This window comes from Oncorhynchus masou, unplaced genomic scaffold (genome assembly GCF_036934945.1).
Source record: "Oncorhynchus masou masou isolate Uvic2021 unplaced genomic scaffold, UVic_Omas_1.1 unplaced_scaffold_439, whole genome shotgun sequence".
Lineage (NCBI taxonomy): Eukaryota > Metazoa > Chordata > Actinopteri > Salmoniformes > Salmonidae > Oncorhynchus > Oncorhynchus masou.
Window position 1 is genome coordinate 543,610 of NW_027010781.1, and position 23,673 is coordinate 567,282.

At 46.0% G+C, this 23,673-nt stretch overlaps 1 protein-coding gene across 1 annotated transcript in view; it reads left to right on the top strand.

The window, feature by feature from the left end:
- The window catches only part of LOC135535058 (NLR family CARD domain-containing protein 3-like), a gene marked incomplete at its 3' end in the record, with an annotated part of 66,985 nt that overhangs the window by 30,119 nt on the left and 13,193 nt on the right, over nucleotides 1-23,673 (top strand). Inside the window, exons 2-3 of the mRNA XM_064961792.1 lie at nucleotides 10,909-11,025; nucleotides 12,399-12,515. Of these exons, the coding sequence (XP_064817864.1) occupies nucleotides 10,909-11,025; nucleotides 12,399-12,515 (234 nt within the window). The remainder of the gene's footprint in view (nucleotides 1-10,908; nucleotides 11,026-12,398; nucleotides 12,516-23,673) is intronic.

Below are 23,673 nucleotides of genomic sequence, written 5' to 3' on the forward strand. Positions count from 1 at the left end.
GTCGCTGTTGGTGTAGCGGGTGCCGAAATGTCTGGCTCTCGTTCATCCGATTAATTAGGGTTATGAGGGCTTCGGGAATCTGTGATAACAGGTTTTCATCGCGTGTCCCTGACTCGTTCATACGTTTAATAATTTCTAGGAGTTCTGGCGGTATCTGTGCTAAGAGGCTTTCAACTGTCTCACCTTGTTCCTGTAGTTCTGCCATTTGGATAATTAAGGATGTGCGTTTTTGGGTATTTCTGGAATGATCCGTGTTACATATATGATTTTAGCGCCTGTATTTGCTTTTTTTAATCGGTTTGCTGTTTAACATGCGTGGAATTGTTCTATGCCAGAATAACATATCGTCTCGGTACTGTCTCTCAAGTAAAACCCCCAGTCGTTTGTATAGCAAAATGTTCCTCGATTTCAAAGCCCTGGAAAAGACTGTGAAAAACCTTGCTTGTTCTATTTCAGATCCGGATGTTGACGCCGTAGAATTGTCGGGGTCAAGAAGGTTGGCCGCATCACAGAATAACTGGTCGTGTCGGTACTGTCTCTCCAATTAAAATCCCCAGTCGTTTGTATAGCAAAACAGTCCTCGATTTCAAAGCCCTGGAAAAGAATGTGAAAAACCTTGCTTGTTCCTATTTCAGATCGTGATGTTGACGCCATAAATTGTCGGGGTCAAGAAGGAGTTAGCCGCATCACAGAATAACTGGTCGTCAACCTCTGAAGTGTCATTAAAAACAGGGATATCCTCCGCTTTGATTGTTTCATTGGGAATGTTCCGTGAGAGCCGGAGCCTGAATCCCAGCTGATGTATGTGGCCTTCTGTGCCGTCTGAAAGGAGTCTGAAAGAAAATAATACATACAAAATAGGTTATTAAATATAAAAATATGTTAGATACATAAAATGTCAAATACATTTCAGGTATAATACTATATATTAACAATATATAGTTAAAATACCCTCTTTCTTTTTTGGCGCTGGCTGTTCTGACTAATCGTGGATACCGAGGCTCTAGACTTTTTCATCAAACGTTCCCGATTCTGCCAGGCGTGTCTCATTGAGTCTGAAATAAAACATTATTTGACCTTGTTTTAACATATTCTCTCAAAAGAGGTCTAACTAATAAAAGACGTATAACTAATAACAAATGTATAATGGTCTCACACCGTGTCCATGGAGCCAGATCGTGAAGCCTCAAGTTCCCTGCACAGTAGCAATTTTCTGGAGGTGTTGATTCAGAGCAATGCACTTGGGCCACAGTTGTGCGTTGGTTGTTGGGGCATGGAATGTGTAGCGAGTGGGTTGAGGTTTCCGGGGGAGTTGTCTGGACGTTTAAATTCTCTGTTCGCGCTGGAAAAACGTTTGTGCAGAACGGGAGAATTGCATCCAAGTCACCCGTTGTGTCAGTTGTCCATAACAAAGCCTTTATCCTTCTTGGCTAAAATAGTACACAATATTTGTTTTTTAATTTCTAAATATTCTTGGGTATGTGATTATTTGGACTTACGTCGAAAATATGCTGATGGCGATTGGCTGATTGGCTGATTGGCTGATTGGCTGCTGGGGTTTTGAAACTGAGAATCACCGTCTAACTCATTGTGTTCCAGATCCGTTAAACCTCTTAAAAGCTGTGTAAATGATGGGGACCCTAACAAATGTTAGATAATATTAACAGTTATACGATATATATACACATTAACTTATCGACAACACGCTACAGGTTCCCAATGGCACCCCCCACGCTCAACTCAAAGATGGCGACAGAATGCAAAAATATTCTTAGAAATATTTAACCTCCACACATTAACAAGTCCAATAGCTCAAATGAAAGATAAACACCTTGTTCATCTACCCAGCGAGTCAGATTTCTAAAATGTTTTACGAGTGAAAACATAGCACATATGTATATCAAACCACCACAAAACACATACAATATGTAGCCATTTTGTCAAGCAAAAGATGCAATCACAAACGCAGGATTAAAGAAAAATAATTCACTAACCTTTTGAAAATCTTCATCAGATGACAGTAATAGGACATATTTACCAGTACATTTATGTTTTTTTCAATAAAATGCAATTTATATCCATAAATCTCCGTTTACGTTGAGCCATGTTCAAAATGCTACAGAAATGTACGGAGAAATTATAGATAGCTCCGCCAGATAACGCCAGATAACAGCAATACACATCATAAACTTTGACTAAATATACATGTTCTACATATAGTTAGAAAGATACACAGCTTCTTAATGCAACCGCTGTGTTACATTTATTTTTGGCATTACAGAATTTGTTCACTAGGCAATATCTGAGGCGGCGCTCAGATGTAAGCAATGTTTCTCTGCTATGTTGGAGTCAACAGAAATACAAAATTACAACATAAATATTCCCGACCTTTGATGGTCTTCGATCAGAATGTAGTGGAAGGAGTCAAACTTACCCAATACATCGTTTGGTTTCAAGTTGTGTGTCTCTGTATTAGCATATGCTAACAGCTTCAGCTGAAATGCACTCAAAATGACTTCTGGTCCGCACAGTTGCGCATCAAAACTTCAAAATTACATATTATATGTCGACTAAACTGGTCAAACTAAAATGCAGAATCAAGTTTTAGGATGTTATTAACGTACAAAACAATTGGCGATGTCGACCGGACAAAAGCAGCTCCTTTCAGGCAATCTGGAACGAAGGCATGACTGTGTACCATTCGCGCCAGAACGCCATCTATTTTATCGCGACACCTAGTATTTTGGCTGCCAAAGGTCAAAGCTCATGGGATTTTCTCCATTACTCGCCCTATTGAAAGGACACATCCCGCCGAAGACCCTCCTAGAAACTGTTCCCAGATCCGTAGCTGGTTGGGAAGGGTGGGGGCGATGACATCAAAGTTGGGCCAACTTTCCTGATGAGAGAGTTTGGGAGAATGGCTGCCCTGTGAGTTCTGCGTAACATTCAGACATAATTCGAATGGTTTTAGAAGCTTTAGAGTGTTTTCTATTCAATAATAATTATTATATGCATATATTAGCAATTTTGGACAGATTTATTTTCTGTTTACTATGGGCACGCAATTCCTCCACAGGGGGCAGTAATTGTGCATAGCCTTAACAGGTTTTAAATGGGCATTTGGCCTGAAATACATACCTAAACAAATTGTTGTACCCCGTTTTAAAACACAAATAACTCGTGTTTAATATTACAATAATATCCAGACAATTTAGCGAGTCCAAATCTTAAAGCTGCGTAAATGATAGGGCCCCTAACAAACATGAGAGATTATTAACAGTTATATACGAAATATATACACTTGAATGTGCATTTGGCCTGAAATACACAAATAACTCGTGTTTAATATTACAATAATATCACGAGAATATTCAAACAAAACTTAAAATATATTTTTCACTTACTCACCTCCAGAAATATCCATTAGGAGGGCTTCACAGACTATATGAACTACTATGACTACTACTCTGTCCTGGGACTGCTGCCTGGTGTCTTACGAAGTCGTTCAGAGTGCACACTTTTAATTTTTAATATATAAACATTCTTGGGTATGTGATTATTTGGCCTTACGCAAAATTGATCGCTTCCCAATCACTTATGTCCAGTAGCATTCAGAAATATCCCTTAGGAGAGATTCACTTATTCACATCTCTTTTTTAATCTGTCCTGGCAGCTAAATATTCGGGGCTGTGGGTTTTGCGCTAAAGTTGTGCTAACATAGTGTTAAAATATATGCTCCACTAGACTTGCTCCGCGTTCTGTCCCTAACTAGCGAAAGTACGGAATGGTTTACAGAGCCGTGGTGGCATTTTTGTTAGGAGATATCATGTATGCAACACCCTGTATATTTGGTTTAGAGAACACAGGCGGTGAATTCAAACAGGAGGATGTCGAGACATTCTGTCTACAACCGGGGTGGGGGCACCGGGCGCTGATTAGAGATATCAATGTTTAACCCCGGGGTGGGGCACCGGGCTCTGATTAGAGATATCAATGTATAACCCCCGGGGTGGGGCACTGATCACTTCGCCCCCGCAGACCAGTTCTTCCAACGCATATCCGGGTAGACTTGAAGCGCTCAGGGCCTGTTCAATTTGACACAGCGAGTCTTATCTTAAGCCATTCTCTCATCCTTAGCACTGGAGAAAAACTCCCGGGTTCTGCTGGATAAGGGGTTTGGGGCCACTGTCTGAGAATATCTTAACCGTAGATTCCTCAGGTTGGTATATGTAAGACATATGTCCCTCACTCGTACCAAAAACTACTTTAAAACATTCTGGAACCTCACGCAAAACATCCTCCGGGCTTTTGTCATTGGGTTCATGACATGAGCTGCAGAGCACCCGAGAATTGGCCTTGGAGACATATTTTTATGTTTAATATTCTGTGCTTTATTTTTAAAATCTTGTTTACTGTTCTGGGGTCGCATGCCTTGTTCTGGACTTTTATTTATAATGCGTCTGCCACAGCCAATACCTCGGACATTCCTGCTTCTTTAGATAGCAACCATAAGGGCAATAAAACTGGGGGTGTGGGGCAATACTCTTTCAAAAGTTCAAACACAGAACCTCCCCAGTTCAACCAGGTCCCTAGACATCAATCAGCATGACTACTTCAAAGGATGCCATGTAGATATATAATAACACACACCCTCTAACACGTGACCACAGGAACAGGATGGCCTGACCGGAGGCCCATATTTGGACATGCCCGTGCCGTCTACGTTATTCTCTCTTGTATATCCATTGGAATGGAATGTTGGTGTCCTGTATATTAGACTGTGATATGTGGTTGTCCCACCCAGATATCTATATATCCATTATTTAACAGGAATGTTGGTGTCCTGTATATTAGACTGTGATATGTGGTTGTCTCACCTAGATATCTATATCCATTGGAATGGAATGTTGGTATCCTGTATATTAGACTGTGATATGTGGTTGTCTCACCTAGATATCTATATATCCATTATTTAACAGGGATGTTGGTATCCTGTATATTAGACTGTGATATGTGGTTGTCTCACCTAGATATCTATATATCCATTATTTAACAGGAATGTTGGTATCCTGTATATTAGACTGTGATATGTGGTTGTCTCACCTAGATATCTATATATCCATTATTTAACAGGAATGTTGGTATCCTGTATATTAGACTGTGATATGTGGTTGTCTCACCTAGATATCTATATATCCATTATTTAACAGGAATGTTGGTATCCTGTATATTAGACTGTGATATGTGGTTGTCTCATCTAGATATCTATATATCCATTATTTAACAGGAATGTTGGTATCCTGTATATTAGACTGTGATATGTGGTTGTCTCACCTAGATATCTATATATCCATTATTTAACAGGAATGTTGGTATCCTGTATATTAGACTGTGATATGTGGTTGTCTCAAATAGATATCTATATATTGAAGCGACCCGCACAGACAGCTGTGTGTTATGTGTTAGGCTAGGAGGTGGTTGTGTTGTACTGACCAGTACCCGGTGTTCGCGGGGTCCGACATGTCAATCAACCTGCTATCTGCCAATCACGGGAATGCCTGGAATGTTCTGATGCCGGGCATCCTGGTGGTTGGCGGAGTGGCGTGGAGGGGGGTTGGGCAGGGGGGTGGAGCATTGGAAGTTAAGACCAGGTTCAGCCTTTGTTCTCTCTCTCTTACGTCTGGGCTTCCCAAGAGAAGGTCATGATTGGCTTGTGAGTTATCTGTCATCTTTTTGGCGTGGGCTACGGCCCAAACAGTAGCCTGTGTAAAGTTGGTTTAATAAACCGTCAATTCGCAAACTCAAGCCTCTGTCTGGACAATTGTTCATTTATGATCTAGTCAGGTCATTACATTGGTGTCAGAAGTGGCATACAGACCCAGCTGGCTCATCCTGAGTCATTGCAGACAGCCTTGGAGATGGCTTTGGAGAGGGAGCTGGTGTGGGCTGGGGCTTCAGCTGGGGCTTTGGTGGGGGTGCAGGGAGACACACCCTCTGTGCGAGCTGGGGGGCAGAGCAGCCCGGAGCCGGAAAAGCCTGCTTGGGTGGCCGAAATGACAAAACTCATTCGGGCTGTGTCGCTACAGGCGGCACGAAACACAAGCCCTGGTCCCAGGGTCTGCTGGGGTTGTGGCCAGCCAGGCCATCTGCGCCGAGATTGCCCCATGTCCCCCAGAGCTCAGGGAAACGGCTCGGGGTCCGCATAGACCGGGTAGTGCGGACCCCTGGCTTTCTATCCCAACCACCATCATCTTCAGGAGGAGCCCACCGGCACAGACGGGAAGCAAGGCTCCACTTCCCCCAGAAGCAGACGAGGGCAAGCGGATGGAGCCTGTTGTTGTGGTGGGCCGGACCTGTGTTGGGGACTTTTGTCATGTCCCTGTCACTGTGGAGTGGGTGCCCTGCTCCGCCCTGGTGGACACTGGGTCCACAGTAACCCTGGTGAGGCCAGATATTGTGCCAGGTTGGACTCAGTGTGAGCCTACAACTGTGCAGCTCCGCACAGTCACAGGTGAGCTGGCACCCATGAAAGGGAAGGGAATAATGACTCTGACAGTAGGGGGCAGGACTGTGCGTCATCCTGTGTGGGTGGCGGCTGTGCAGGACCCTTGTATCCTGGGGTTGGACTTTCTTAGGAGCACAGGCTGCCAGTTAGACCTAAATAGGGGCACATTGAGCTTCCAGGGGGGGACGGAAGTCACCATGGCCCCCCCTAATGTCACATTCACTCAACCCAACAAACCCTTTACTCCAACAGTTAAAGCAGCAGAGACTCATGGCTGCGCCCCCTCCCCCACAGCTGTGTGTGACTTTTCCCCAGTCCCCAAGTCACCTACGGCGGTGTGTTACATTCCCCCAGCTACCTCCATGACACAGCCCTCTGTGAGCCCGGGCCGCAACCCCCCAGCCCAGCTACCCCAGATGGGAGAGGAGAGGACACTGTCTGCAGTGAGGGAGATATGGGGGAGGAACTGTGTTGGTCTTGACCCCGAGCAGCAGGAACGGTTGTGGCAGTTGCTGTTTGAATTCAGAGACAGCTTTACGTTGAGTGAGGAAGAGGTGGGTCAGACTCATCTGGTGCAGCATGAGATCGACACAGGTGATGCTCGACCCATCAAGATGCGTCCCCGCCGTATCCCGCTGGCACGCCAGGAGGCGGCAGACAAGGCTGTGTTGGAGATGCAGCGGGCAGACTTCATTGAGCCCTCAGACAGCCCCTGGGCGCCGCCAGTCGTCATGGTTCCGAAGAAGGGGGGCAAGCTGAGGTTCTGTGCGGACTACAGGCGGCTGAATGAGGTAACCAGGAAGGACTCATACCCCATACCACGTATCGATGAGTCGCTGGACCTGGTTAGGGGGTCCTCCTGGTTCTCCTCACTAGACCTCCGCAGTGGCTACTGGCAAGTGCCCCTCTCCCCAGAGGCCAGAGCCAAAACTGCGTTCTCCACTAACAGAGGACACTGGCAGTTCAAGGTCCTGTGCTTTGGCCTGTGCAACGCTCCAGCTACTTTTGAGCGTTTGATGGACAGGGTGCTGGATGGCATCCCCCGACAGCAGTGTCTGGTAAACCTCGATGACATCCTGGCCCATGGCAGCTCCTTCCAGTCAGCCCTGGGGGCGCTACGGCGTGTGCTGGAGAGGGTGGCTGCCGCAGGTCTGAAGCTCCACCCCGAGAAGTGCCACTTCATGAGGAGAGAGGTGTCCTTCTTGGGCCACCGAGTGGGGAAGGAGGGGATCAGCACCATGGAGGACAAGGTAGGGGCTGTCAGAGACTGGCCCACCCCACCGACCAGCGTCAGCTGAAGAGCTTCCTGGGCCTGGCCTCGTACTACAGGAGGTTTGTACGGGGCTTCTCAACGTTGCTGCTCCACTGAACCGCCTGCTGCCGAAGGACAAGGCTTTCACTTGGACAGTGGAGTGTGAGGAGGCATTCAACACCCTCAAACGTGCACTGATCGGGGCCCCGTGCTCGCCCCCTGACCTCACCTTGCCCTTTATCCTGGACACAGACGCGAGCAATGTGGGCATGGGTGGGGTGCTGGCCCAGGTGGGGCCAGAGGGGGAGAGAGTGGTGGCGTACTTCAACAAAACATTTGACAAACATGAGCGCCGCTGTGTCACCCGGCGGGAGCTCTTGGCTGTTGTGGCTTCCGTCAAACACTTCAAGTACTACCTGGGTGGTCTGCCCTTTACTGTAAGGACTGACCACTCTGCTCTCCAGTGGCTCATGTCTTTCAGAGAGCCAGAGGGGCAGGTGGCACGCTGGTTGGAGGAGCTTCAGCCGTATGACTTCACGGTGGTGCACAGGGCAGGGGCACGCCACTCCAACGCCGACGCCATGTCCCGTCGGCCCTGTACTGCAGACGGCTGCCGCCACTGTGAACGGAGAGGGGACGGTAGAGAGCTGCGGACAGAGGAGGGTGTCTGTGCCACAGTGTGTCGGGCGGCGGGCCTGTCTGCTGCGAGCTGCAGACTGTCGACGTGGCTGAATGGCGGCAGCAGCAGGGACGGGACACAGACCTACAGCCAGTGCTACAGTGGGTAGAGGCGCAGGTGAGGCCACCATGGGAAGAGGTGACAGCGCTCTCACTCGCGACCAAGGGTTGTGGTCGAAGTTTGAGAGACTGCGGCTGGCTGATGGCGTGCTACAGCGGGCATGGAAGGAGTCAGCTACGGGAGAGGAGAGGTGGCAGGTGGTGGTCCCAAAAGCATTGCGGGAGGCTGTGCTCCAGAGTACTCATGGGGGTGGGGACTGGACACTTTGGGGTCACAAAAACACTGCGCCGTCTCCGTCAGGGCTTCTACTGGGGGCAGCACAAGAGGGATGTGGAGGACTTTTGTCGCCGCTGTGACAACTGCACAGCGAGAAAGGGCCCCCCAGGCCGCTCTCATGCTCAGCTCCAACAGTTCCCAGTGGGGGCTCCCATGGAGAGGGTGGGAGTGGATGTAGTTGGGCCGTTCCCCACCACAGACAGTGGAAACCGCTGGGTGCTCACGGCCATGGACTATTTCACAAAATGGCCCGAGGCCCATGCTCTGCCTGGCCAGGAGGCAGAGACCATCGTCGACGCCCTGACAGCGGGGATGTTCAGCAGGTTTGGAGCTGCAGAGTCCATCCACAGCGACCAAGGCAGAAACTTTGAGTCCCGTGTGTTCGCCACAATGTGTGAGAGGCTGGGTATGCACAAGACCCGCACTACTCCTCTCCATCCTCAAAGTGATGGCCTTGTGGAGCGCTTCAACAAAACGCTTGGACAGCAGCTGGCCATCGTCTCTTCCAAACACCAGCGTGACTGGGACAAGCACCTGCCTATGGTCTTCATGGCATGCCGCTCCGCTGTCCAAGACTCCACCTCCTGCACGCCTGCCCTCCTCATGCTGGGGAGAGATCCGCACCCCTGCGGAGATGGCGTTTGGTCGGCCCCTGGATAGCCCTCATGTTCCTCCGGGGCCGGAGTATGCCCGGAGACTCCAGGACCGCCTGGAGACAGCCCACACCTTCGCCAGAGAGCAGCTGGTGAATGCAGGTGTGAGGCAGAAAAGGAACTATGACGTGCACACCCGGGGAAGGCACTTTGTGGCTGGGGAGCTGGTCTGGGTCTACAGCCGCCTAAGGAAAAAGGCAGATGCCCCAAGTTGGACAGTCACTGGGTGGGACCCTGCAGTGTCCTGGAGAGGGTAGGGGAGGTTGTGTACCGGGTGCAGCTTCCTCCCAGGGGGAGAAAGGTGGCACTGCACCGGGACAGGTTAGCCCCATACAGAGGGGCCTCTTTTCCCCAAACCCCAGGAACCCCCACAATTCCCCTCTCTGGCAATGACATTCTCCAGGCACCCACCCTCAGGTGCCGCAGACAAGGCTCCAGACAGCCCACTCCCCCTGTCTCCCCCCCTGTGTCACCGCGTGGTTCCCCAGAGCCACGGACTGTATTACCCGTTCCCGCTTCCTTGTCCCCCATATCCCTGCCTTCATCCCCTGGTTCCCAGAGGGGCACTCTGCGACCATCACGGCCACGCAGGCAAAGGAGACCTCCGGGTCGCTTCAGAGACTTTGTTTGTTCCCTCGGGGACGAGGGACTTTGTGGTGGGGGGGCTGTGTAGCGACCCGCACAGACAGCTGTGTGTTATGTGTTAGGCTAGGAGGTGGTTGTGTTGTACTGACCAGTACCCGGTGTTCGCGGGGTCCGACATGTCAATCAACCTGCTATCTGCCAATCACGGGAATGCCTGGAATGTTCTGATGCCGGGCATCCTGGTGGTTGGCGGAGTGGCGTGGAGGGGGGTTGGGCAGGGGGGTGGAGCATTGGAAGTTAAGACCAGGTTCAGCCTTTGTTCTCTCTCTCTTACGTCTGGGCTTCCCAAGAGAAGGTCACGATTGGCTTGTGGGTTATCTGTCATCTTTTTGGCGTGGGCTACTGCACAAACAGTAGCCTGTGTAAAGTTGGTTTAATAAACCGTCAATTCGCAAACTCAAGCCTCTGTCTGGACAATTGTTCATTTATGATCTAGTCAGGTCATTACAATATATATTATTTAACAGGAATGTTGGTATCCTGTATATTAGACAGTGATATGTGGTTGTCTCACCTAGATATCTATATATCCATTATTTAACAGGAATGTTGGTATCCTGTATATTAGACAGTGATATGTGGTTGTCTCACCTAGAAATCTATATATCCATTATTTAACAGGAATGTTGGTATCCTGTATATTTATGTGTAAATGACCCCCTTTTGAAGCCTTTATAAAGCCTTGTAGTGGTTTAATCATTTATTTTAACAATAAAATATAATTGACCAACATTTCTGAAAAGTGATATAAAGTGTTTGGAATGAAACTCTTCTTATGTTTCCCCATCTGAGCTCAGAGTAGATGAGAGATGTAATGTTTGTCTCTGTTTTGTTGAAGTCCAATCAAGCAGGAGAGACCAGCCTCCCCTGTTCCCAGCTGTGTGTCCATGAAGAGTGACCGGTCTATGCGTCTACCTATACTGTTTAGAAAGGGAGACTTTTCTACTGAACAAAGGTAAGAAGAACTCATGGGTCCTGGTCAGTGAGTTAAACAACACTGTCTCTAGTCATTTCTCCTCTCCCATTTTCCAGTTTGTTGTTGTTGTTGTTTTCATAATCCATAGGCTAATCCTTTTGTCCATTTTCACAGTCCTAAACAATATTAAACAAACACAACATGCTGGTTCTCTGTTTAGTGGTCAGTTCTCTAAAATGAGTCTCTGAGGAGAGAGAGGAGGGGGGTCCTGCCTCTAAAATGATTCTCTCTGGGGAGAGAGAAGAGGGGGGCCCTGACTATAAAATTAGTATCTTTGGGGAGAGAGAGGAGGGGGGCCCTGCCTCTAAAATTAGTCTCTCTGGGGAACATGACACCAAAACTAAGAGGTGAGCTGACAATATTCTTTAAGAATGTATATTCTAAATAGTTTTTTTAATCAGAAATTATGGCTAATGGGTACATTCTATATACCTGTTCTATGTTTTAGATGTGTATGACAATGTGTTTTTTTGCAAAGGGCTTTTTATCCATTGGAATTTAATGTTGGTATCCTGTATATTAGACTGTGATATGTGGTTGTCTCACCTAGATATCTATATATCCATTATTTAACAGGAATGTTGGTATCCTGTATATTAGACTGTGATATGTGGTTGTCTCACCTAGATATCTATATATCCATTATTTAACAGGAATGTTGGTATCCTGTATATTAGACTGTGATATGTGGTTGTCTCACCTAGATATCTATATATCCATTATTTAACAGGAATGTTGGTATCCTGTATATTAGACTGTGATATGTGGTTGTCTCACCTAGATATCTATATATCCATTATTTAACAGGAATGTTGGTATCCTGTATATTAGACTGTGATATGTGGTTGTCTCACCTAGATATCTATATATCCATTATTTAACAGGAATGTTGGTATCCTGTATATTAGACTGTGATATGTGGTTGTCTCACCTAGATATCTATATATCCATTATTTAACAGGGATGTTGGTATCCTGTATATTAGACTGTGATATGTGGTTGTCTCACCTAGATATCTATATATCCATTATTTAACAGGAATGTTGGTATCCTGTATATTAGACTGTGATATGTGGTTGTCTCACCTAGATATCTAAAGATGAATTTAATTTGACCCAGTTTCTCACGGCAGGCAATTTACAGCAAATGTGCATTTTATGTCTAAATTGCCAAATTTAGAAGTCTTTATAAAACCTTGTAGTTGTTTAATAATTTCTTTAAACAAAATTAGATAATTTACCAACATTTCTGAAAATGGAAATATAGCGTTTTGGAATTAAACTCTTTTTATGTTTCCCCATCTGAGCTCAGAGTAGATGAGATATGTAATGTCTGTCTCTGTTGTGTTGAAGTCCAATCCAGCAGGAGAGACCAGCCTCCCCTGTTCCCAGCTGTGTGTCCATGCAGAGTGACCGGTCTATTAGTCTACCTATACTGTTTAGATTGGGATACCTTTCTACTGAACAAAGGTAAGAAGAACTCATGGGTCCTGGTCAGTGAGTTAAACAACACTGTCTCTAGTAATTTCTCCTCTCCCATTTTCCCATTTATTTTGGTTGTTTTCATAATCCATTGGCTCATCCTTGTGTCAATTTCCGTAGTCCTTAAACAATATTAAACAAACACTCCATTCCCTCCCTGTGTGTGAGGTCAAGACAGCAGGTGAGAGAGAGAGAGAGAGAGAGAGAGAGAGAGAGAGAGAGAGAGAGAGAGAGAGAGAGAGAGAGAGAGAGAGAGAGAGAGAGAGAGAAACAAAAGGTTTGGGACAAGGTTTCAGAATTCTGAGTTCATATCCCTCAGTCAGACCAGTAGAAACTGTATCAGTAGCACTACAAGGTATCACGTCTGGTGAACAGGTCAGAGTTCATATCCTCAGTCAAACCAGTAGAAACTGGATCAGCAGCACTACAAGGTATCACATCTGGTGAATCATGTATCAATACTGATAGGATGGAAAGAAAGGGAGCGCTGATCTCAGATCCATTTTCTCCATTCAAATCTTTCCTTTAACATTAGAATTATTGTACAATACTGATTGCAGATCAGCCCCAAGAGAAATATTATCACCTATGGCTGCAAAAATAGAGGCACCGTATTCTAATGAATAATTATTCTATTATTATTATTATATCTATTATTCTATTCTAATTCTAATTAACCAATAAAAATGCACTAAATCACAGATTTGGCACAGCAAAGCGTTAGGCATCACTTCATCAGATATATTGAGACAAATTACAGGCCGTAGTCTTCAAGTAGAAAAATTGAATATATAAATTGAACATAAAATGTATGTCACTGTCACGGCTTTCTGTTGTGATTCATTTTATTGAAATCGAGAGACGAGAGACAATACACGAATAAACTAACAAAATAACAAACGTGCGAAAACCTAAACAGCCCTATCTGGTGCAAAACACAGTGACAGGAATAATCACCCACGAAACACTCAAAGAATATGGCTGCCTAAATATGGTTCCCAATCAGAGACAACGATAATCACCTGACTCTGATTGAGAACCGCCTCAGGCAGCCATAGACTAAGCTAGACACCCCACAAAACCCCAAGACAAAAACACACCACAACAACCCATGTCACACCCTGGCCTGACCAAATAAATGAAGATAAACATAATATATTTCGGCCAGGGTGTGACAGAACCCCCCCCTAAAGTGCGGACTCCCGGACGCACATCAAAACAATAGGGAGGGTCCGGGTGGGCGTCTGTCCATGGTGGCGGCTCCGGCGCGGGACGTGGACCCCACTTCACCGTAGTCCTCCCCCACCTTGTCCGCTTCCGTGACCTCCTAGCCACGGTAACCCTACTAAATAACACGGGACAGAGGGGCAGCTCGGGACAGAGGGGCATCTCGGGACAGAGGGGCAGCTGCAGCTCGGGACAGAGGGGCAGCTCGGGACAGAGGGGCAGCTCGGGACAGAGGGGCTCTTCAGACTCCGGCAGCAGCGGCGGACAGGCGGGAGACCCCGGCAGCAGCGCCGGACAGGCGGGAGACCCCGGCAGCAGCGCCGGACAGGCGGGAGATCCCGGCAGCAGCACCGGACAGGCGGGAGACTCCAGCAGCAGCGCCGGACAGGCAGGAGAATCCGGCAGCACAGGAGAGGAGGAAGGCTCTGGCAGATCCTGGCTGACTGGCGGATCTGGAAGAATCTGGCTGATTGGCAGATCTGGAAGAGTCTGGCTGACTGACAGATCTGGAAGAGTCTGGCTGACTGACAGATCTGGAAGAGTCTGGCTGACTGGCAGATCTGGAAGAGTCTGGCTGACTGGCAGATCTGGAAGAGTCTAGCTGACTGGCGGATCTGGAAGAGTCTGGCTGACTGGCAGATCTTGAAGAGTCTGGTTGTCTGGCAGATCTGGAAGAGTCTGGTTGACTGGCAGATCTGGAAGAGTCTGGTTGACTGGCAGCTCCTTGCAGACTGACAGCTCCTTGCAGACCCATGTCACACCCTGGCCTGACCAAATAAATGAAGATAAACATAATATATTTCGGCCAGGGCGTGACAGTCACGTTCTAACCTTAGTTCCATAATTATGTCTTTGTGTTAGTTTGGTCAGTGCGTGAGTTGGGGTGGGTAGTCTATGTTCTTTTTTCTATGTAGTATTTATGTGTATGGCCTGGTCTGGTTCTCAATCAGAGGCAGGTGTCGTTTGTTGTCTCTGATTGAGAATCATACTTAGGCAGCCTGTTTTCCCTATTTTGGTTGTGGGTGTTTAATTTTCTGTTTAGTGTTTTCTGCAACTTACGGGACAGTTTCGTTTTTTCACGTTGTTGTTTTGTATTTCAGTGTTCAGTTATAAAAACATACTGCGCTTTGGTCCACACCTTCTCCCATCTACGAAAACCGTTACAATACACTTCAATATGATTGAAATAGGCCTATTGCCTTCTGTTTAAATTTTAATGCAGTCATCTCGGTTTTCATTTGAACATAATTTTATTTGTTGCTTGTTTCTATCAAATGCAAAGACATTTATAACTATGTATTTGTAGTCAACTTTGTTCTGAAGTAATCAGCATCACAGAGAGACTGATAAACCATGTGATTCTGTGTTTAGCAGAGATCTTCTGTGTATAAAGTGATGCGGGAGGGGGAATAAACATCTAACGATGCACTCAGCTGGTCTACGTTAATACCAATGGTTTTGGGCAACAGCTCAGAGATTTAACGATGCACTCAGCTGTTCTACGTTAATAACAATGGTTTTGGGAAACAGCTCAGAGATTTAACGATGCACTCAGCTGTTCTACGTTAATACCAATGGTTTTGGGAAACAGCTCAGAGATTTAACGATGCACTCAGTTGTTCCACGTTAATACCAATGATTTTGGGCAACAGCCCAGAGATTTAACGATGCACTCAGCTGTTCTACGTTAATATCAATGGTTTTGGGCAACAGCCCAGAGATTTAACGATGCACTCAGCTGTTCTAGGTAAATACCAATGATTATGGGCAACAGCTCGGCTCGGAGATTTAACGATGCACTCAGCTGTTCTACGTTAATACCAATGGTATTGGGAAACAGCTCAGAGATTTAACGATGCACTCAGCTGTTCTATATTAATACCAATGGTTTTGGGAAACAGCTCAGAGATTTAACGATGCACTCAGCTGTTCTACGTTAATACCAATGGTTTTTGTAACGGCGTTCTTCTTTAGTTGAAAGAGAGTCGGACCGAAATGCAGCGTGTAAGTTACTCATGTTTATTTAGTGAAGTCAAACGAACGAACTATACACGAATAACTAATAAATACAAAAATAACAAACAGAACGTGAAACCTATTACAGCCTGACTGGTGCACACTACACAGAGACAGGAACAATCACCCACGAAATGTAAAGCGAAACCAGGCTACCTAAATACGGTTCCCAACGAGAATCACCTGACTCTGATTGAGAACCGCCTCAGGCAGCCAACCTATTAAACACACACACACCCCTAATCAGCTACAATCCCAGACACTACAAACCCCAATACGAAAACACAATACATAATAACCCCATGTCACACCCTGGTCTGACTAACTAATAAACTAAAACACAAAATACTAAGACCAAGGCGTGACAGAACCCCCCCCCCCTAAGGTGCGGACTCCTGAACGCACCTCAAAACCATAGGGAGGGTCCGGGTGGGCGTCTGTCCATGGTGGCGGTTCCGGCTACGGACGTGGACCCCACTTCATAATTGTCATTGTTCCTCCCCTTCGCGTCCATGGATAATCCACCCTAACCGCCGACCATGGCCGAATAGTCCTCACCCAGTACCCTACATAATAGAGGAGCAGCTCGTGACTGAGGGGCAGCTCGGGACTGAGGCAGCTCGGGACTGAGGGACAGCTCGGGACTGAGGGACAGCTCGGGACTGAGGGGCAGCTCGGGACTGAGGGGCAGCTCGGGACTGAGATGAAGCCCAGTACCGAGAAAAAGCCCAGTACCGAGATGAAGCCCAGTACCGAGATGAAGCCCAGCCAGGCAGTTGAATCCGGCAGATCCAGGCTGATTGGCGGATCCTGGCTGACTGGCGGATCCTGGCTGACTGGCGGATCCTGGCTGACTGGCGGATCCTGGCCGACTGGCGGATCCTGGCTGACTGGCGGATCTGGCAGATCCTGGCTGACTGGAGGATCCTGGCTGACTAGCAGATCTGGCAGATCCTGGCTGACTGGCGGATCCTGGCTGACTGGCGGATCTGGCAGATCCTGGTTTACTGGCGGATCCTGGCTGACTAGCAGATCTGGAAGAGTCTGGTTGATTGGCAGATCTGGAAGGGTCTGGTTGACTGGCAGATCTGGAAGAGTCTGGCTGACTGGCAGATCTGGAAGAGTCTGGCTGACTGGCAGATCTGGAAGAGTCTGGTTGACTGGCAGATCTGGAAGAGTCTGGTTGACTGGCAGATCTGGAAGAGTCTGGTTGACTGGCAGATCTGGAAGAGTCTGGTTGACTGGCAGATCTGGAAGAGTCTGGCTGACTGGCAGATCTGGAAGAGTCTGGTTGACTGGCAGATCTGGAAGAGTCTGGCTGACTGGAAGAGTCTGGCTGACTGGAAGAGTCTGGCTGACTGGAAGAGTCTGGCTGACTGGCAGATCTGGAAGAGTCTGGCTGACTGGCAGATCTGGCTGCTCCATGCAGACTAGCTGCTCCATGCAGACTAGCAGCTCAGGCTGCTCTATGCAAACTGACAGCTCTGGCTGCTCAATGTAGACTGACAGCTTAGGCTGCTCTATACAGACAGGAGGCTCCGGCAGCGCTGTAGAGGAGGAAGGCTCTAGAACCGCTGAACAGGCGTGAGACTCCGACAGCGCAGGAGAGGGAGAAAGCGCTGGCTGTGCTGAACAGGCGAGGCGCACTGAAGGCCTGATGCGTGGTGCTGGCACTGGTGGTATTTGGCCGAGGACACGCACAGGAAACCTAGTGCGGGGAGCTGCTACTGGATGGCTGGGGTGTGGAGGTGGTTCTGGATAGACCGGACCGTGCAGGCGCACTGGAGCTCTTGAGCACCGAGCCTGCCCAACCTTACCTGGTTGAATACTCTCGGTTGCCCTGCCAGTGCTGTGAGGAGAAATAGCCTGCACTGGGCTATGTAGGTGAACCGGAGACACAGAGCGCAAGGCTGGTGCCATGTAAACCGGCCCAAGGTGACGCACTGGAGACCAGATGCGTAGAGCCGGCTTCATAGCATTAGGCTCGACGCGCAATCTAGCCCGGCCGATACGCAGAGCTGAAATATACCGCACCGGGCTATGCCACTGCATAACACGGTGCCTGCCCGGTCTCTCTAGCTCTCCGGTACGCACAGGGAGATTGCGCAGGTCTCCTACCTGACGCAGCCATACTCCCTGATAGCCCCCCCCAAAAAAATTTTGGGGCTGCTTTTCGGGCTTCCATCCACGTCGCCGTGCTGCCTCCTCATACATTTGCCTCTCCGCTTTAGCCGCTTCTAATTCCTCCTTGGGGCGGCGATAGCCCAGGGTCCTTCTCCGTCCAGTTCCTCCTCCCATGTCCAATTCTCTAAATGGTGTAGCCTCTCCCACTGAAGCTGCTTCTGTTGTCTCTCGTGTAGCTCCTGTTTCAACTTCGCCTGCTGCACCTTTGGGCGGCTACACTCCTCTGGTTTAGCCCAGGGTCCTCTTCCGTCAAGGATTTCCTCCCATGTCCAGAAATCCTTAAAACGCGGCTCCTCTTTGCGCTGCTCCTGCCTGTTGACACGCTGCTCGGTCCGAGTGTGGTGGGTGATTCTGTAACGGCGTTCTTCTTTAGTTGAAATAGAGTCGGACCAAATGCAGCGTGTAAGTTACTCATGTTTATTTAGTGAAGACAAACGAACGAACTATACACGAATAACTAATAAATACAAAAATAACAAACAGAACGTGAAACCTATTACAGCCTGACTGGTGCACACTACACAGAGACAGGAACAATCACCCGCGAAATGTAAAGCGAAACCAGGCTACCTAAATATGGTTCCCAACGAGAATCACCTGACTCTGATTGAGAACCGCCTCAGGCAGCCAACCTATTAAACACACACACACCCCTAATCAGCTACAATCCCAGACACTACAAACCCCAATACGAAAACACAATACATAATAACCCCATGTCACACCCTGGTCTGACTAACTAATAAACTAAAACACAAAATACTAAGACCAAGGCGTGAGAGTTTTGGGAAACAGCTCAGAGATTTAACGATGCACTCAGCTGTTCTACGTTAATAACAATGGTTTTGGGAAACAGCTCAGAGATTTAACGATGCACTCAGTTGTTCCACGTTAATACCAATGATTTTGGGCAACATCTCAGAGATTTAACAATGCACTCAGCTGTTCTACGTTAATACCAATGGTTTTGGGCAACAGCTCAGAGATTTAATGATGCACTCAGCTGTTCTACATTAATACCGATGATTTTGGGCAACAGCTCAGAGATTTAACGATGCACTCAGCTGTTCTATATTAATACCAATGGTTTTGGGAAACAGCTCAGAGATTTAACGATGCACTCAGTTGTTCTACGTTAATGCCAATGATTTTGGGCAACAGCTCGGAGATTTAACGATGCACTCAGTTGTTCTACGTTAATGCCAATGATTTTGGGCAACAGCTCGGAGATTTAACGATGCACTCAGCTGTTCTACATTAATACCAAGGGTTTTGGGAAACAGCTCAGAGATTTAACGATGCACTCAGCTGTTCTACATTTATACCAATGGTTTTGGGAAACAGCTCAGAGATTTAACGATGCACTCAGCTCTTCTACGTTAATACCAATGGTTTTGGGAAACAGCTCAGAGATTTAACAATGCACTCAGTTGTTCAACGTTAATACCAATGATTTTGGGCAACAGCTCAGAGATTTAACGATGCACTCAGCTGTTCTACGTTAATAACAATGGTTTTGGGAAACAGCTCAGAGATTTCACGATGCACTCAGCTGTTCTACGTTAATACCAATGGTTTTGGGAAACAGCTCAGAGATTTAACGATGCACTCAGCTGTTCTACGTTAATACCAATGGTTTTGGGCAACAGCTCAGAGATTTAATGATGCACTCAGCTGTTCTACATTAATACCAATGGTTTTGGGAAACAGCTCAGAGATTTAACGATGCACTCAGCTGTTCTATATTAATACCAATCGTTTTGGGAAACAGCTGAGAGATTTAACGATGCACTCAGTTGTTCTACGTTAATGCCAATGATTTTTGGCAACAGCTCAGAGATTTAACGATGCACTCAGCTCTTCTACGTTAATACCAATGGTTTTGGGAAACAGCTCAGAGATTTAACGATGCACTCAGCTGTTCTACATTTATACCAATGGTTTTGGGAAACAGCTCAGAGATTTAACGATGCACTCAGCTCTTCTACGTTAATACCAATGGTTTTGGGAAACAGCTCAGAGATTTAACGATGCACTCAGTTGTTCAACGTTAATACCAATGATTTTGGGCAACAGCTCAGAGATTTAACGATGCACTCAGCTGTTCTACGTTAATAACAATGGTTTTGGGAAACAGCTCAGAGATTTAATGATGCACTCAGCTGTTCTACGTTAATACCAATGGTTTTGGGAAACAGCTCAGAGATTTAACGATGCACTCAGCTGTTCTACGTTAATACCAATGGTTTTGGGCAACATCTCAGAGATTTAATGATGCACTCAGCTGTTCTACATTAATACCAATGGTTTTGGGAAACAGCTCAGAGATTTAACGATGCACTCAGTTGTTCCACGTTAATACCAATGGTTTTGGGCAACAGCTCAGAGATTTAATGATGCACTCAGCTGTTCTACATTAATACCAATGGTTTTGGGAAACAGCTCAGAGATTTAACGATGCACTCAGCTGTTCTATATTAATACCAATCGTTTTGGGAAACAGCTCAGAGATTTAACGATGCACTCAGTTGTTCTACGTTAATGCCAATGATTTTTGGCAACAGCTCGGAGATTTAACGATGCACTCAGCTGTTCTACATTAATACCAAGGGTTTTGGGAAACAGCTCAGAGATTTAACGATGCACTCAGCTGTTCTACATTTATACCAATGGTTTTGGGAAACAGCTCAGAGATTTAACGATGCACTCAGCTCTTCTACGTTAATACCAATGGTTTTGGGAAACAGCTCAGAGATTTAACGATGCACTCAGTTGTTCAACGTTAATACCAATGATTTTGGGCAACAGCTCAGAGATTTAACGATGCACTCAGCTGTTCTACGTTAATAACAATGGTTTTGGGAAACAGCTCAGAGATTTAATGATGCACTCAGCTGTTCTACGTTAATACCAATGGTTTTGGGAAACAGCTCAGAGATTTAACGATGCACTCAGCTGTTCTACGTTAATACCAATGGTTTTGGGCAACATCTCAGAGATTTAATGATGCACTCAGCTGTTCTACATTAATACCAATGGTTTTGGGAAACAGCTCAGAGATTTAACGATGCACTCAGCTGTTCTACGTTAATACCAATGGTTTTGGGAAACAGCTCAGAGATTTAACGATGCACTCAGTTGTTCCACGTTAATACCAATGATTTTGGGCAACAGCTCAGAGATTTAACGATGCACTCAGCTGTTCTACATTAATACCAATGGTTTTGGGAAACAGCTCAGAGATTTAACGATGCACTCAGCTGTTCTAAATTAATACCAATTGTTTGGGGAAACAGCTCAGAGATTTAACGATGCACTCTGCTCTTCTACGTTAATACCAATGGTTTTGGGCAACAGCACAGAGATTTAACGAAGCACTCAGCTGTTCTACGTTAATACCAATGGTTTTGAGAAACAGCTCAGAGATTTAACGATGCACTCAGTTGTTCAACGTTAATACCAATGATTTTGGGCAACAGCTCAGAGATTTAACGATGCACTCAGTTGTTCTACATTTATACCAATGGTTTTGGGAAACAGCTCAGAGATTTAACGATGCACTCAGCTCTTCTACGTTAATACCAATGGTTTTGGGAAACAGCTCAGAGATTTAACGATGCACTCAGTTGTTCAACGTTAATACCAATGATTTTGGGCAACAGCTCAGAGATTTAACGATGCACTCAGCTGTTCTACGTTAATAACAATGGTTTTGGGAAACAGCTCAGAGATTTAATGATGCACTCAGCTGTTCTACGTTAATACCAATGGTTTTGGGAAACAGCTCAGAGATTTAACGATGCACTCAGCTGTTCTACGTTAATACCAATGGTTTTGGGCAACATCTCAGAGATTTAATGATGCACTCAGCTGTTCTACATTAATACCAATGGTTTTGGGAAACAGCTCAGAGATTTAACGATGCACTCAGCTGTTCTACGTTAATACCAATGGTTTTGGGAAACAGCTCAGAGATTTAACGATGCACTCAGTTGTTCATGGTTTTGGGCAACAGCTCAGAGATTTAATGATGCACTCAGCTGTTCTACATTAATACCAATGGTTTTGGGAAACAGCTCAGAGATTTAACGATGCACTCAGCTGTTCTATATTAATACCAATCGTTTTGGGAAACAGCTCAGAGATTTAACGATGCACTCAGTTGTTCTTTAATGCCAATGATTTTTGGCAACAGCTCGGAGATTTAACGATGCACTCAGCTGTTCTACATTAATACCAAGGGTTTTGGGAAACAGCTCAGAGATTTAACGATGCACTCAGCTGTTCTACATTTATACCAATGGTTTTGGGAAACAGCTCAGAGATTTAACGATGCACTCAGCTCTTCTACGAATACCAATGGTTTTGGGAAACAGCTCAGAGATTTAACGATGCACTCAGTTGTTCAACGTTAATACCAATGATTTTGGGCAACAGCTCAGAGATTTAACGATGCACTCAGCTGTTCTACGTTAATAACAATGGTTTTGGGAAACAGCTCAGAGATTTAATGATGCACTCAGCTGTTCTACGTTAATACCAATGGTTTTGGGAAACAGCTCAGAGATTTAACGATGCACTCAGCTGTTCTACGTTAATACCAATGGTTTTGGGCAACATCTCAGAGATTTAATGATGCACTCAGCTGTTCTACATTAATACCAATGGTTTTGGGAAACAGCTCAGAGATTTAACGATGCACTCAGCTGTTCTACGTTAATACCAATGGTTTTGGGAAACAGCTCAGAGATTTAACGATGCACTCAGTTGTTCCACGTTAATACCAATGATTTTGGGCAACAGCTCAGAGATTTAACGATGCACTCAGCTGTTCTACATTAATACCAATGGTTTTGGGAAACAGCTCAGAGATTTAACGATGCACTCAGCTGTTCTAAATTAATACCAATTGTTTGGGGAAACAGCTCAGAGATTTAACGATGCACTCTGCTCTTCTAGTTAATACCAATGGTTTTGGGCAACAGCACAGAGATTTACGAAGCACTCAGCTGTTCTAAATACCAATGGTTTTGGGAAATAGCTCAGAGATTTAACAGCACTCAGTTGTTCAGAATACCAATGATTTTGGGGAACAGCTCAGAGATTTAACGATGCACTCAGTTGTTCTACGTTAATTCCAATGATTTTGGGCTACACCTCAGAGATTTAATGCACTAAGCTGTTCTACATTAATACCAATGGTTTTGGGAAACAGCTCAGAGATTTCACGATGCTCCAACGAAGGTTTTAATGATGAACATAGCTTTAAGATGGTTTTGGGAAACAGCTCAGAGATTTAACGATGCTCCTACGAAGGTTTTAATGATGAACATAGCTTTAAGATGGTTTTGGGAAACAGCTCAGAGATTTAACGATGCACTCAGCTGTTCTACGCTAATACCAATGTTTTTTTGGCAACAGCTCAGAGATTTAACGATGCACTCAGCTGTTCTACATTAATACCAATGGTTTTGGGAAACAGCTTAGAGATTTAACGATGCACTCAGCTGTTCTACATTAATACCAATGGATTTGTGAAACAGCTCAGAGATTTAACGATGCACTCAGCTGTTCTACATTAATACCAATGGTTTTGGGAAACAGCTCAGAGATTTAACGATGCACTCAGCTGTTCTAAATTAATACCAATTGTTTGGGGAAACAGCTCAGAGATTTAACGATTTTGTTAATACCAATGGTTTTGGGCAACAGCACAGAG